Source organism: Leptinotarsa decemlineata, unplaced genomic scaffold (assembly GCF_025532065.1).
Source record: "Leptinotarsa decemlineata unplaced genomic scaffold, Ldec_3_MD MMD2_tig00026307_RagTag_RagTag, whole genome shotgun sequence".
Taxonomy (NCBI): domain Eukaryota; kingdom Metazoa; phylum Arthropoda; class Insecta; order Coleoptera; family Chrysomelidae; genus Leptinotarsa; species Leptinotarsa decemlineata.
In genome coordinates this window covers 10575621-10592474 of record NW_027412681.1, presented here as the reverse complement: position 1 = coordinate 10592474, position 16854 = coordinate 10575621, and the positions used below count along the sequence as shown (strand labels likewise).

Here is a 16854-nt window from a genome sequence, read left to right as displayed (position 1 = left end):
TTCCTATAAATTGAAACTGGTGTTTTTGTGATTTCCTCGATTGTTATCCTTACCTAGATATTTGTTGACACTCAAAATACTCAAGATGCGCAAGTACCAGTAAATACAGTTGACGCAGTATATTACTCTTCCGACATGGAAAGTTTCCCTCTGCAGCCTTAATGACAAGCCAAAGAGGAATATAAAAACAGCTCCCATGTCACATGGATTCCACATATTCCACGACCATACCGCAATTTTTTGGGATAAACCAACAGGTTCAGAAGAGAATAGTTCTCTTAATTTCTCACAGCCTAGCGATACTATGAAAGCGATGGATACGAGTTCTTGCCAAGATGGTGTATGATGCATTCTTACCAGTACCGTGTAGCTGTATAGCACTAAAAATATTATGTAGGCGATCTGAAAACGGAAAATCTAAGTATTTTTATATTGTGTGTGAATGGACGAGGATTAATTAGGAAAACTGGAGTAATAAATCGAAGTTATTTTTTTCCCGTTTTTCTTTTTTACCAGTAGACAGTTTTCAAGTTTTTAGAAAAAGTAAATATATTTGATCTTTTGTCCATCCAAAGAAAATATTGTCTGATATTGATATTTTCTATTAACAGTAATCACTCACATTTTTCCCAGATCACACTAACTTTGCCAAAGCTGCTAGTATGGCAGCTAGCCGCCTATGGATTTGCAAATATGTTTATCAACCGTATTCCTAAAACTCACATATTGGTATTAAGCAAAATCGACGCGAACAGTTCGATGAATGATTGTCAGAGTTTCATTGTTTTATAGAAGTGTTAGACAGAGGCATATAAAACGCACAGATTAATTTAAAAGAAGTCACTGTTGTGATGTAAACCGATGATGAATTTAGTTTACTCTGAAATACGGTTTTTTGTATCCACGAAGAATGTAGTTGATTCTGACACAGTTGATGTCGTTTGACGTTCCTAAAATATACTATATTTGCTCGACTCCAAATTCATTCTCAGGTCTGACTATTTTGTGCAAATTGAAACAAGTTACAGGCACATAGTTGTAAAACTGACAATACACTGAGAGTCTTTGAAGAAGTTCCTAAGGTAGATTTTTTGAGACTACTCCAGAAAAATGGAAGTTTAAAGATTTCTAGTCGACAAACTAGGACTTCAGTTTGATTGGGTGAATTGGAAAATTCAGTACAGAATAAGCTTTTGTTCAGTAAAATTAGGTATCCCCCAAAAACTTATAGTTCCTTAGTACCCAAATAAGAAGGTCTTCAAAATGTGTAATTCTTAGAAAGATATGCAGAACACGAGCAGTAAACTGCAAGAGAGACAATTCAATCAGTTTTTGGAATCAGAGAAAAGGATTCAACTGAAACCTTCATCAAACATATAGTAAAACTGGAAAAGCTGTGCATTGAACTAGACATGGAAAACATATAAGATAAGTATTTAACAGCTTACCATCCGAGTGATTCGAATTCACGAATGCATGGAAACGATTAGACTTTTTCGTGAAAGTCTCTGTACTGTCTAGTTACGTCTGCAAGAACGAAATGGCAGCAACTCACATATTTGTTATGTTTGTTGTATTTGTGGCAAGAAACGTTTTGAAGAAACTAGTTTCAGCCGAAACACCAAAGAGTAACAAGCCAGAAACAAAAACGAGAAACTTCACTTGTGTTAGTCTAGTAGTAGAATGAAAAATTTCAAGAAAGATTGCATAAAAATTCAGATCAAAGTATAATACTACAAATGGATATTCTGAGGAATCCGCATTCATTGCCATTGAACACTTCCTCTTTGTGTTGAGTTCATGAATTGATGATTCTGATGCCACACATCATATGACAAAACAAAAAAAGTTGGTTCACCTCTTATGAAAACTTAAATGCCACAATATGTCATATTTGGTAACGGTGAACATATGAAAACATATGAACGCATATTTGTATTACAAACAAAATCGTTGTTAAAGTTTCAATTTGAAAAAAATGAGACAAAGAAACCAGGAGAAATGTTGATGTTTGTGGCCCAACGGCAATTCTGTTGGTAATAACAGTTTGTCTGTCTCAAAGACAACTATAGCAGGTTTAGAAGGGTATACTTTCTTTAAGCAAAATCAGATGTTGGTAACAAGTTGGAAATGTTTTTTGTGGAAGCTATAGTTAAGGGGCATCTTGCGAAGGAAATACTATCTGATAGTAGCAAAAAGCCTTACGACCAACGGAATAACTTTTCTGACCTACATAAGCAGTGCGACGGACTGGATCGGAAGGATCTTTGAAAACATGTAGTTAGGGCCCATAAAAACGATAGAAAATAGTGTCAGGTCAGTTTGAGACTTCTATGATCTATTGAGGACTCCAGGATCCATTGAGGACTCTAGGGATCCATTAACTGCCTCAGAAGTATAATAAATACCGTGTGGTTGTGGTTCGATCTACACGAAAAGAAGCGTTAAGAGGCGTTCGACTGAGTATGAAAGAAGTTGTTGCTATGACCAAACAGATAAATCGGCACTTGCAGAACACACTCTCTCAGAGGGGACATTTGAACGTACGCAAGTTCTTGATAAAACAAGAGGGTACTATCTCAGGCTATTCAGGGAGGCCATAAAAATACATAAACATATGACTTACTTCAATCGTAAGGAAGAGACCTTAAACATCAACGGCCTCAAGTTAAATGTTAATAAAACAAAATGCATGTTATTAGGTAGCAAATATCGTTTAAGACAACTGCAAGATGAATAGTTGTCATTGAATCTTTATATTGATAATGTCACCATTGAAAGGGTAACAACTTTTAAATATCTGGGAGTGGTACTAGATCAAGAATTGAACCTTAATTCGCACTGTAGTTATATTCAGAAGAAAATAGCCATGAAAATTAATCTTTTATATAGATTGAAAAATAAAATAAGTGAATATGCAAAATTAACAATTTATAAATCAATAATAGCACCCCACTTTGACTATTGCAGTACATTACTCTATTTTGTGAGCAATGAAAATCTAAACAGACTACAGAAGCTTTAAAACAGATCCATGAGGGCAATATTAAGTTGTAATAAACGCACATTTGTGAAATACATATTAGAAACATTCTCTCTTAGGTCTGCTAAACAAAGGATAACACTGAATATGCTAATATTATCATTCAAAATTAAACACAATATGTTGCCAAATTATCTGAGTGATCAGTTAACCTACACAAGTAGTATTCATACACACTAAAAATAGAATAGGAAATTTGTATATCAACAGAAAACATATAGGTTGTGACTCGTTGCTTAGTTCTGGTCTGATTGCATTCAACAATTTGCCAAGTCATATAAAAAGCTGTGATTCATTAAATTCATTAAAAAAAAAATGTAGTGAATAAATTTTAAGTAACAGTCATCAATAATTCGTCTTGTTTTCTAGTTTATTGTTTTTAAAATGTGACTTGTCTCTTTTTTTATATTTTTTTTTGTTTTGTATTTTATAAGTGACTGACTGTACTATGAAGAGCATTTTTTGCTAATAAAGAGTAATAATATAATATATATATATATATATATATATATATATATATATATATATATATATATATATATATATATATATATATATATATATATATATAAGACATCGATACCGGCACTTCATAATACAAAGATTCTCCCAATAATTGAGGAAGGGTCGGACCAATCGGTATAAGAGCAGACGGCCATCCGACACCTAGTCCAGTTATAAGTACAAACGCATCAAAACCATTTTCAGTTTGCGCATCTCAGTAACACACTTCGACCGTTGCCGCATGACCTTTGATAATGTCTACCGCAGTGGTAGACAAAACGTCAGGCATAAAAATCTGCAGACCACGGCTAATGAACCCGAAAATATCGGATATTCTGTTAGACAACGGCTGTAAAAGCATACACACCATGACTGAGCTTATTATTCTATAGTTTTTCAATTCCGATAAGTATGCTTTGAGAGTGTCAATTTACATTTAGTTGATGTTTTGAAATGCTAAATACTCTTTCCTTGCATTGATTCAACTGCATCAACGAGCTATATATTTATACTTTTCGAAGTTTCATGGGTCTTATCCTCGTCCATTCCAATGTGTTTAATAAACTGACTAAAAAGATCTATAGTACTAGCCTATTGCTACAAAATAGATCCATAGATACGTACGGAATTGGCCCAAAATTTCGTAATAGGAGCAGTATAAAATTCGTACAATTTCTTTTTCATTTTCAGTTCCCTGCCCTTACTGTCTTGTATATGAAATTTCAACTCGTCCAAATCGGACAGAATTTTGCCATTCTCTTGCACAATGGTATCTCGTGTTATAAAATTTTCCGTGAGGAGAGCCTGAAAAAAAAATCATTACAATACACATGAAAATTGTTCAATTATGAAGACAGAGTATAATGATGAAAAATGTACAGGAATTATGGAGACAGGAGACAGATCAAGCCAGGAAGAGCAATTTTTTGAGTGTATTTACAAACAACAGACTGTCAGACATCATTATATAATTAATTTGAATAGTATTTCATAACTCGAAAACCAACAGTGAATAAGGAAGTAGAAAAAATAAAAAGTGCTTTAGAATTTGAGGTCGAATATTAGCAACTCATTTTCACAAAAAATTAATTTCATAATAATATTCTTATTATTACTCAATAAGACATGGCGTGGTTCTCATTGAGATACTAATTGTGGGATCAGATAAAAAAAACAACCTATATATATGAGGCCAATAGCCAGACACATGTGCACCTTTATTTGTTTTCATAGCATTTTTATTGTATTGAATGATAAAGTTCAAATAAACGATAAATAGAAAATTTCATCCAATACCCTAGACGCCGATGAAATCAGTCGTGCTGTAAATACCAATTCGATGAAGAGAATTATCAAACGCTGGAAGTCAACAGAAATGGTTTCGAACATATTTTGAAATAGTTTTTATATTTTGTGTGAAAACACAATGCTATATTTTTGAATTTTCGCACCTATATGAAACATTCAGAATAAACGTTTTTTTTATTGATTATTTATTCATTTGAAATCCTATCTTCAATAAAAACCTTGACGGCAAATTGATAACTATAATGAAATTTCCGTAACTGTAGGAAATGAAGGTTTCGTATCCCTTAGTTTTATTATGGACATGCGAATGTTGTATATTTTTAAAAGTTCGTGAACGGTTGATTTTTGATATAATAATAATAATAGAATTTATTCATCAATCGAAGGTTATACAAGGTATTATACATACACATACATAACACTTATCAGACTAGTCAAGAAAGAAAAGAAGGTAATCTACAAATAAGTTGTTAATCGCAAACAAACCAGAAAAATTGTACATACAATAGTCAGTCTTACAATTATGAGATATCACGAATTATAAAAGCTTCAACATTATAAAATACTTTTTCAAGAAGAAAGTTTTTCAATTTATTTTTGAATAGAATGTCATTCAGATTCACATCTATCAAATCTCTTATTTTATTGAAACACTTGATACCAATATGCTTTGGTGAATTTTCACAGACTGATAACCTTGAATAGGGTTATCGAAGTTTTTCTTTATTCCTAGTATTATACATATGAGTGTCTTCATTCCTCATTAGTTCTTTTTGGTTACGTTTTATATACATAATCAGTTCAAGAATATATAAACATGGAAGGGTTAGTATTTGGAGATTCTTGAATAAAGGTTTTCATGTTGTGGTTGGATGAGCATGACAAATCGTTCTTATTATCCTTTTTTGAGATACAAATACCCTTTCAAAGTGACAAGACGACCCCCAGAAGATCACGCCATATTGTAGAGTAGACTGTACCATCCCAAAATAACATAGTCTCAAGATGTCTGTTGATACAGTATCTCGCAGATTTTTTATTATATAGCATGTAGTGCTTAGTTTCGAACATACAGTATTTATGTGTGCTTCCCATGTTAGCTTACTATTCAAAGTAACACCTAAGAACTTGATGGTTTCCATGGATTGTATAGATTTACCAGATAAGGTTAAGTATAGGTCATAATTTGGATTCATGTTTTTTGGCAAGAACCGGACATAATTGTTTATTCAGGCTGAGGCCATTCTCAAAGCTATACCTTTCTATTTCATTAGATGCCTTACTTAAATTTGTTAATTGATCAATGTTATTGTGTGACATCAGAATATTAGGGTCATCGGCATATAATATCATTTGATTTGCGAATTTACAGGTGTCTTCAATGTCACTCAGAAAAGATACAAACAATAGTGGTCCCAGGATTGAACCCTGTGGAACCCCTGAATTTATTACTATTGAATCTGACTTCACACCATTCACAACTGTCGTCTGGGTTCTGTTTGTTAAGTATGATGTTACCCATTGAAGCGGAACACCCCTGACTCCTAACCCTTCCAATTTCATGATTAACAAATGATGATCAATGGTATCGAAAGCCCGACTGAAGTCATAGAACAGTCCTAGAACATTATTTCTATCATTCATTGGGAAATGTTTCATGAAAATGAGTCAGAATCAACTAAGAATTTGAAAACTATCCAAAAATACAGAGTGTTCCATTTGAAAAAACTGAGTTTTGGCCAATTTTTATATCTTCAGAATTAGTCATCGATTCCGAACACCTTGTATAATATTTTGGAAATGTTATCAATCTTTTGAATTATATGGGGGAATCACTTGAGATCAAAATACCTAATTTTTATGAGTAAACAAAAGAATATTTTGAGAACGGTTCATTTTTGTTAAAGGGTGTATTACATAAACTTACATTAGAAATATGACAAGTTTTCAAAAATGTTAAGATATACAGGGTGTTATATTTAAATTGAGAAAGTTGGTACCAACTTTCGGTATAACCGGAACTGTTGGAAAAACGCCATTATTTTAAATCGATGAAGCATATTTAAAAAACTGTGTTTGCCAATATTCATAATATGAATCCTATTATTTCTCAGAATACAGATAACCGACCGTCATCGCGCTGTACCCTGTATATAGTCATCATGTTAGGGACCACATGTTAAAAGGTAAGACCTCGTTAATCCTTAGCTCGCACAAGTTTCGACTTTTGAGGGTTGTCGTTCGTAGGGGGCTACAGCTGGTTAACGGAAAAACAGATTTTAAACAGAAAACAGATATATGTGATGTGACATAATGACCCATTATTCCCCGCCTCTTAATAGAATATTCCGCGGTACTTTATTTCTTTCAAGCAAGAAAGTTGTTCGATTATTCGCCATGATCAGGGTCTATCTAAGAGAGTACAATTATATTATTTTACAATCGACTTCCAATTTCAGCTTTGGAATTCTTTGATTCTGAATTACGTACTTCATTCCGACAAAATATTCTCTTCAATTAACGGTACCTTTTGAAAATAATTACGAAGTTGGGACAATAGCTATATCGATGACATGTAACATATTTTTTTAAACTAATTACACAGGAAACTGTATGTAAATGAATCTGCATTATTGTACTGTTAAACGCAGTAACGTTTCCTAATAATAATTCTCGTTTGTTGTTTTTCCAACAATAGAATATTGTAAATTTATTAGCAATGCAATCTGACAGTCTGTTAGTGATGGAAACAAAAAGCACTGCTTCTGAAAGGTGACATAGAGAATGTACAGATATAACAACATTTAAACAAACATCTTGTCAACGTTTTGCTACCTTCACACCCTGTGGCTTTGGCGCTTTGCTCCGAATACTCAAACTTCTAGTTTGCTTCTAAAAGAACAACAAATCAGCTTTAGTATTGTTCGGATTAATTTCCGAGGACATACAGAGAATAATATAAAGAAATAGCTAGAAAACAAAAGAAAAAAAAGCGAGCATACTTTCAAGCAGCAGTTATTGGAAAAAATATTCAGATATCATTATTGTAATTATTCTGATCCAGTTCGTCTTATCATCCAGGTATCTCTCTATGCACTGACATGGTTTTCTTTATCAATTACTATATTTTTTTTGAATGAAGTGATAATAATATTAATAATATCTTTATTCGTCTTGAGAAACACAAGGTTTATAGACATGATAATGAATATAAAAAAAATATAATACGTTGATTATTCATTTTTTGTTGTTATAAAAAAGTACGCCGATAAAATATTGTTAATTAATTACCTAGCTTCTAACGTCTAACCAAGATATCTAACGTTTTTCAAGTCTGTTATGTTTGTTTTTGAATTTTATCAAGGTTTGAGGTGGAATTGTTTTCTATTGAATATTTCTGAAATTTGAAATCGTTTCTGAGTTTTAACTGGAAAATCTGCAGATTATTGAATTAGAAACATAATTTAGAATCAATATACATATTGGTGATGAATCAAAGTTTTGATTTCATTTATTTTTTGGGCTAGTAAATGATCACTATGGTGATGAAGCTGTCAGTTATGTTCAACTGAGGAGAGAAGTGTCTCTGTGAATAGTGAAATTAAAAATAAATCCAGAACATTAGTTCTTAACAAAGCATACAGTGTTGCTACAGTTATTGACGAGAAGATCCAACGTTTTATTTACACAAGAACGTCTTCAACCAAATGAATGTTGGAAGTTTGAAACTTTTATAATAACCAACACTTGGAAACACATAACATTATTCATTTAATTGGTTAGCAAACAGGTGGTTTATTTAAATTCTTGTTTCTTTCAATTATATTTTTCTGGAAAATCGAAAACCATTCGCAGTGCCATTCGGCTCTGGAAGTACAATACAGTTGACAGTCAATCAGTGGTCTATAGAGCGAAACGAGCACATTAGTCGCAATTGAAAAAATTACCTATTGCTAGGTCCAGTGTGCCGGTATGTTATTTGTGAGGAAATGTTAAAAGTGCATTCACTAAGAGTGTTTTAATTTACAGTGATTGAAAAGTGGAAGACGTTTGTGCTGTAGAAAAAAGTCCCCCAACCTCTTTTCAGAAGAAATATTTAAAATAATCGATGAAAAACGTGCGAACAGAACGTGTCAATAGTGCAAAACGTGGAAAGTTCCATCAACGTATCTTACTTTCGGATAAAACTCTATGTAATGTTTAAGAACCACCTTATGCTAGAAAAAACCCAAAAATGAAATCGACTACTTGTTAGCGTTAGTATCAACTTGCCAGAGTCTTGTTCGCCTTGACGTGATAGGCACTTACTTCGCCGTCTTGATTTTTTTCGGAATCGGATTTGTCGTCGTCTTCGTTTTCGAGTTCCATATGTTCTTCTGTAGTTTGCGGCATCAACTGAAGCTCCTCTTTGGATTTGAATTCTAATCTTAAAATGTACGGCATGAAAATGAGTCCTAAAATAACCTGAAAAAATAATGCTTGTTACAGAATAATTCCAACATCTTTGTAGTCGTGATTTATATGGCACTGTACATAATTCAGATGAGACTTATATTTCACTGTTTATCTTTCAAAAAGAGGTAAATAGAATCAAATCCAATTATTTTGATTTTTGAAAAGGTTGAGTGGTGAAGTGTCTGATTCCAAAAAAAATTGAGATATCCTCCAAAACAACTTTTTAGTGCTAGAGACATAGTGTGTGTGCAGAAATGATGAGAAAGCATTTTTTTTAACAAAATGTTGCATGGAGATTAGAAACCGATTACATGAGAGGTAAAATTCAGCTTATTTTCTGAATGTACTAAAATGGTATGATTAACTAACTAATCTATAATAGTATTCAGGAAATTTTGCAAATACTATGTGGGAGAAACCCGCTCAAAGGATTCAAACATTATTTTCTAACAAAAACATTTAGCAAATGAATACTTCGAAATAAAGTTTTGAAATATTGATCTCTCCCAACTACCAACACCGTATGTTCTTGTAAATGAATGACGGAAAACAACTACTTCCTCGGTTAGCACCAGGCTGGATATTGAATTATATCCTACAGACATTTATGCAAGATACCTGGCAGATGTTTCTCGTACATCCAGCAGCAGGTTTGTAGGCCGTGCATATAAGTGTGAATATTTCAAAATTAATTGTTTTTTGATTGTTGACAGTCGAATTGATATTTGTTGGTAACAATGAAGCAATTTAATGTTGGTAGTGTGTGACTTCCCCATTCTGCCGAATGTCATTCTATGAAATATATTATGTTAATGAAGATGTAATAAATTTGAGTAGAACGTTGTGCGAAAGATCATTATTATATAATTTTGAAAATATTGATACAAGTTTTATTCCAGTCATCATTCGTTTAAACATCAAACCCTTAACAATATTTTACTTTACTTTACTTTGGGCATTACTGAAAAACAATCTATTATGTAGCATATTTGTTCGACGAGGTTTTTTCTGGATATTGTATCATATTCATAATTTTTAGTGAATAATGAATAAAATTTCCTTTTTTATCTGCTTCGACAGTGTCACCTTTTTTGCCTTTTTTCAAACACCCTCGTAAGAGTCATGTTCGTTCATGGTGCCTTTAATATGAAGAATAAGCTTTTTATATAATAAAAAATTGATGTTGCACAATTGTGAATTATTTTAGTGATCTGGAAATGAAAAAAGTACTTACTCAATCATTTCCGCACGAAAACTTTAATTATCTAACCTGTTTTAGGTTGTTCTGAATTTTTTCTAAATAATTTAGCAAAACTAGTTACTACACCATATTCTTGACCTATACCTATAAAAAATTTGATTGTGATTATTTGTAATACCAGTGTACATTTTTCAAACTGTGTTGTTCGTTAAGAAAACCATCAACTGGAGTATAATCAGAGGATTCAATGTCTTGGAACTTCTAATATACTTTTCAAGCTTTTTTCTACTGATTCATTTCATTTCTCTACCTTAATATTTGTGTTTTTTCTTGTGCGCAGCCCTCCCATCCACAAATCAGCGAGAATGATTTGTGAACACGGATGTGCCAATAGCGCTCTGTGATTGGCTGTCACAGCTAGACTTAGGCAAGTCTGCCCTGACCAGTTCTGCAATTCGCAAGTAAGGAGTTGTTGCGTTTGATCATCGTCTTGTCTATAACAATAATCCAGTACTTCGAGAGCTACAAAAGATTTATAACATTAAATTTGGGAGAATTCACAATTTTATATACTGACCGATGTTTTCAAATTCTTTTCCGTATCCACGCAATTCTTCATAAACTTCAGTTTCCATATCGTCTTCAGCTGCTTCATGGGCCATGGCTTTATATAGTTTACATGCGACTAAGGCCTTCGCTAGAGCTTCTTCGCCATGTTGCCACATCAACAACGCCATTTTGTGTCTTTTCATTAAAACGGCCCAGATCTATGACAATAGCGACAACTGAGATGAAAAATATGGCAAAACAAATTTGAAATACCACTAATAACATAAAGGATGCAGTTGTAAATAACCACTTGTAGGATTACTAGTTTTGAATTTTGTCAGTGTGTGTCATTAATACTTATTGTATTGACAATATTATAAATACATCTAGCAACTAAAAAAACATGAATTCTTTAATCTCAATTGAATCATAGAGGGTGCTAATCCCAAGTTTGTTCTACTAAGATCGAAGAATTCAATAAAGTGTTTGGATGTAATGGAAGCATTTTCATCAATAAATTAATATATTTAATTTCCAATTGAAATAAAAACGGAAAACAACTTCATAGTTCCGAATGTTTGACTTGCCTTCAAAAAATCAATCAAAATCTGATCTTTATAAATTATACCCACCGCTGTCAAATTTATAAGCGATTGAATTGGTCTTGAAAAAAGTGTGAAAGAATCAACAGTTTTTATTCGTAGCAGATACAGTATTATCATTGGTTTTTGCTTCGAATTAAAGTTTTCCTCCGGGTGTTCTGGATAATGATGGATGCACGGATTAATTAATTTCCATAACATGCACACCTGGACAATTTCCAACTTCGAGCTAGCATGAAAATAAACAGAGAAGATTACCTCTGTTTTGCCAAATCAATATAGTAAACAACAACACGTGCGAAGAATAAAATTGTTTTTTCAAAATGGGTGTTCTGTTCGGGCAACGTAGCGCACGCTTCGCCCATTTTACGGTTATCGAGAGGATTATTCACAATGAGGTGAATAAATTTGTGTCCACTGGTTCAGTAAACGATCGACCAACACTCGTACGTCGACGAAACACAAGATCTGTCGAAAACATCGCCGCTGTTTATGTGTGCAGGAGAATCCGAAATAATCGATTTCGCATCGCTAACAAGAACTTGGCCATCGGTCAAATTCAGCCAGATTTATGCGCCAGAGTCATGGAAAATTAGACATTTCGGATGTGGCGGACATCTGAACGATTTCATATTCCACACATGATGGCATTAATAGGTCTTTCAAACGTATAAAAAATTCGGATATTCCACACACAGTTTGTTTTATTTAAATTAAAAGATATGAAGCGCTTGATGAAAAACCCTATACTGTGCACTCATGTTATGTCAAAACTTACAAGTAATTCGTTGAAAGGGTAATCGAACAAACAAGGGCTAGCACCACCTGGTATACATCCTGGAATTAGACCCAACGCTCCCAAATTTCTCCCAGAAGTGTTTGCCATGCTGTGACCTTTGTTCATAATTTTTGCATAGATGGGTCGAAATTTTCTTCTGGTGTATAGAGCTCTGGAAAATAATGAAATTTATTGTACGGGCGGAAAGTATATTCAAAAATTGGTAGAGTCACTCTTTGAATTTGATATATCATTATGATAATAGTCTCCATCACAGAGGTGCTATGCATCTATGAGGTGTTTGTCTTATATATGGGCGGGAATACTCGTTTTTCACTCAATTTTATTTTTTAAACTACAGTTTAGAAGAGCTAAAATGATTTTAAAATGTTTTTGACTGACAATAAAAAACAAATAAATGAAGAGTAGCTAATTGGCACAGCTTGAATAGCCATTCGTATCATGCAAGAGGTAAATTTAGGTTGTTTCAAAAGTTTTCTCTGTTTTTATGTCATGTGTTTTGTTGCTCCATATCTCAATAAATATTGATTCTATTGTGTCGTGGTATATACTGATTGATAGAGAATTTTGTACTCAATACATTGATGTGTTGATTTTTTCCAAATTTGAATTTTTTGCCTCTTTTGAGATTATTACTAAAATGTCGTTAAGCGATTTTTGGCTAATTTTTCTTTATGAAGTCAAATTTAGCCAAAGCCCTGCTGAAACAGCCAGAAAAATTAACCAGGCATTTGGCAATGATGTATTAAATATGTTACTATGAGGTTGACTACAATTACAAGCAATACATCAAAGCCTCCATGTCTCTCTAGGTGCGTCTGGCTAGTATCAGAGCTACCTCTTTATGTTCTAGCGATCCGCCTCGGTTTCGCATGGGTGCAATTTCAAGTTATAATTTTATCGTAAGAAAGTTAAGGTCTAGTGCTTTTTATACTTACAATAACTTCTAAACTACAGAATAATCTCAAGAGGAATGTACTTGTATCAATATTATCAATTTAAGTAACTATTTACTTGGATATTGATCATTATCATGATACAAATCATTCAATAGATTTTACCCGTGTTTTGATTGTTTCAGATAACCTATATATTTTTATTGAATAATTCAAGAATTTTTATATCCTCATTCTGTGAACAAGATAAGGATGATTTCATTGAGAAATTTGAGAATAGTTGGGCATGTAGCCTCGAAGATTTTTTGTGGGTATGAATACTACGGAAATTTAGTAATCAAATCAAATCAAAATATGCTTTATTACCCAAGATATGAACATCTTATTGGCAAAGTGTAGTAAAGTAAAACGTGTATATGGGACAATTACCAAATATAAACTATAAAATATTGCCTAGAGACTAGATCAGAGTATACAGACAGAACAATATTCAGCCCAGCTGAACAGATACAAATACCGACATTATTTAATGTATCATCACATTAACTAATGACTATTATATGCGAATTTTTGACACGCTGGGTTATAATAAAGCAAGTTTAATTGGAATCTCTAACATTTTTGAATATAACATGTAGTCCATGCTACTCGCTGATATTGCGAATAAGTACCTACAGCTAAAATGTAAGATACTCTCAGGTTTTGGAAACATTAATCATCAAAACAGGTGTTTCATACATGGATGTTGTGGACTATGGGTTTAACTTCAAACAAATTAAGAAAATGTAGTAAAAACTGAGTTCAAAAGAAATCATCTGGGCTGTGCTCATAAAATCATTCCAGTCGATGGAACAGAGTATGGTCACGTGACAAATAAAACATCTTATGATCCCAGTTACTGTTTAAAACCATTTCGCAGGTAAATATTAAATGACAGGTGTTATCTCTCAGTTTTTTAAAAATGGTGTTAGCAATTTTATGAATATCAATATTTGTTTAGAATGAATACATTACAGGTAATGTACCAGGGTGGTCCCAGAAGTACCTGGCCTAACCTAAAGATGGCAGTAGTTATATGAAAAATATCACGGTATTAGAAAGAATACAATGTTAAAGCAAGTTTGAAGACGCAACGTTGTTGTTTTTGTTTTCGGCGAGTTTATGAAAATGGAGAAAATTGGTTATCATTATGTAGTACAATATTTACAACAGTAAAATGTTAGGTAGCAGAGTTTAAACGAGGTCGTACAAGCTGTCATCGAATTGGTCGACCAAATGAGGTGACGACTGAATTTTCGTCGACTGAAAGTGCGCCAGCTAGCAGAATTAGTAGACATTTCAAAAAGTGTGATACTTTGTATACTCTCTGAAAATTTAGACATGACGACGTAAGATAGGTGCCGCGTCTGCGCACACTCGAGCAAAAACAGTGAAGATGTTTCAATTGAGTATTTAGCAAAGTTTCACAGCAACAAAGCGTCGTTTTATAACCATGGATGAGACATGGATCCATCACTTTACGCCCGAGACAAAAGAATAATCAAAAGAGTGGACTCAACAGGGAGAACAGGCTCCAAAGAAGGTGAAGGCCGTTTCATCTGCAGACAAGTTCATGGCATCGGTTTTTTGGGATGAGCGTGGGATAATTTTCATTGACTATCTTAAAAAAGGTAAAACTATCAACGGCGAGTATTATGCGCACTTTTGAGTAAAGAAATCAAGCAAAAACGGCCGCATTTGGCTAAGAAAAATGTGTTGTTTCATCAAGACAATGCACCAGCTCACGAATCCATTATCTCAATGACCAACATTAACGAATTCAAGTTTGAATTGCTTCCACATGCACCCTAGTCGCCAGATTTAGCTCCCTCGGATTATTTTCTGTTCCTAAAGTTAGAAAAAATGGCTCAGTGGTCAAAGATTTTCCTACAATGAAGAAGTGATATCGGTAGTTAACGGCTATTTTGAGAAGAAAGACAGATCTTATTATAAATATGGTATTGAACTTATTGAAAGTCGCCGCGAAAAGTATATAGAGCTGTAAGGTGGTTATGTTATTTTTTTTTAAATTTTTGTATTTCCTTTGTTGGGCTGGGTACTTTTGGAATCACCTCGTATTTTCATTTATCGCACTATTAAGTTCATTAGAAATATCACAGTACAGTGAGCACCAACTATTTCTGTTAAATTTTGTATGTAATACATTATCACTATCAGAGTCCAACTCAACTTTACTTGAAATCAGCGTGAGCAGAGTTTCTGAATATATCAGAGTGAGAGCTTTATAATTCTAGAGTTTATGAACGATTTAGGAAAAGATCATCATATGAGTATGTTTATAAAGTCAAACTTGAAGAAAACGCACTCAATCGCATGGAAACCTGAAAACTCACCTGTAAGCTCCTCCCATTAACTTATTTATAACCAAACCGATATCGTGCAACGTATACACATATCCGGACGGTATATGGGGTCTAACATCTCTCAGTATGTATCCCAGAGTATTGCTAGGGCCTTGTTTGGAATTGTACAAATTTTCTAGCCTTGGTATCGTCAGGAACTTTCTCATGCTGACCCCGTTTTCTAGTAGGAGTTTGACGAAATCGCACCGATCGTGCTCCAGGGCCTTGATCATGGCATCTTCTAGCGCCCCAGCCGGCCATTCTTGACCGTAAACGAAAATTTCGGATCGGGCTATGTCTGCTCGATTCCATGTCAATGCTAGGCTGAGTTGTTCAGTGGGCGAGAGATGTTGAGACTTGAATAATGCTGTTAAAACTATTTGGTCCAATTCTTGGGGTTTTTGATCGTATTTATCGGCTATTCTAAAAACTGTTATCTGAAACAAAATATTATTTTTATCTGACATAACTGAAGCTATTAATACAAACGATTACTTATCATAGGTATTTTAATATTAATGGTTGTTAGAAAATCGTAATTAGTCTATATTTCCCGAGTGCAAAGGTGATCATCGCGCGCGTGCTACAAACATTTTGGCGCCCTTTCAATTACTTAAATTAGCAATATTGTACAGCATAAGCCCTTTCCCTCATTGACTTTCATTCATCAACATTTTTGTCAGGTCTCAAATTATTCATTTTGCTCTCCTGAAAGAGTTTCAGCCTTCGGGCAAAATCTACCAAGATTCCAAAATCCAAGGAATTTATATATCCGTCGAAAAATGTGAAAAAACGATTGTTAGGACACAATCTACAGTGTCTAATATGTCGTCTGAATCATCAAATGAAGAAATTCGGAATTTCAGAAGATTCTGTGTGCCGTCTGTGTTTGGAAGATGATACTCGTGCCATGGGCTGAATCTCCCCTTACGAAGACGCTTTCTATGGGCATGACAGAAAACTAAATCAATGAAAATCAAAGATGAACAAGGCTCTCCAGGGCAGTCCTGCAACGCTAAGCTTTTGTTATTGACCGCCGAACAAGATTCGTCTTTTCTAGTTCACTGCAACTTCCACTGCAGAGCAACTAGATGA

The 16854-nt window shown here is 33.7% G+C and overlaps 1 protein-coding gene across 13 annotated transcripts in view; it reads right to left on the bottom strand.

Moving 5' to 3' along the window:
* Positions 1–16854, bottom strand: part of Trpm (Transient receptor potential cation channel, subfamily M) — a 431781-nt gene that overhangs the window by 20599 nt on the left and 394328 nt on the right. For 11 of the 13 annotated variants that reach the window (XM_074180914.1, XM_074180920.1, XM_074180918.1 and 8 more), the window contains 8 exons: positions 15751–16196; positions 12441–12612; positions 11089–11278; positions 10822–11033; positions 9164–9319; positions 7691–7747; positions 4172–4351; positions 54–402 (listed from right to left, as the gene is read on the bottom strand). In XM_074180914.1, the coding sequence (XP_074037015.1) occupies positions 54–402; positions 4172–4351; positions 7691–7747; positions 9164–9319; positions 10822–11033; positions 11089–11278; positions 12441–12612; positions 15751–16196 (1762 nt within the window). Of the gene's footprint in view, positions 1–53; positions 403–4171; positions 4352–7690; positions 7748–9127; positions 9320–10821; positions 11034–11088; positions 11279–12440; positions 12613–15750; positions 16197–16854 lie in introns of all 13 variants that reach the window. The other 2 variants (XM_074180913.1, XM_074180915.1) reach the window with 2 other exon arrangements.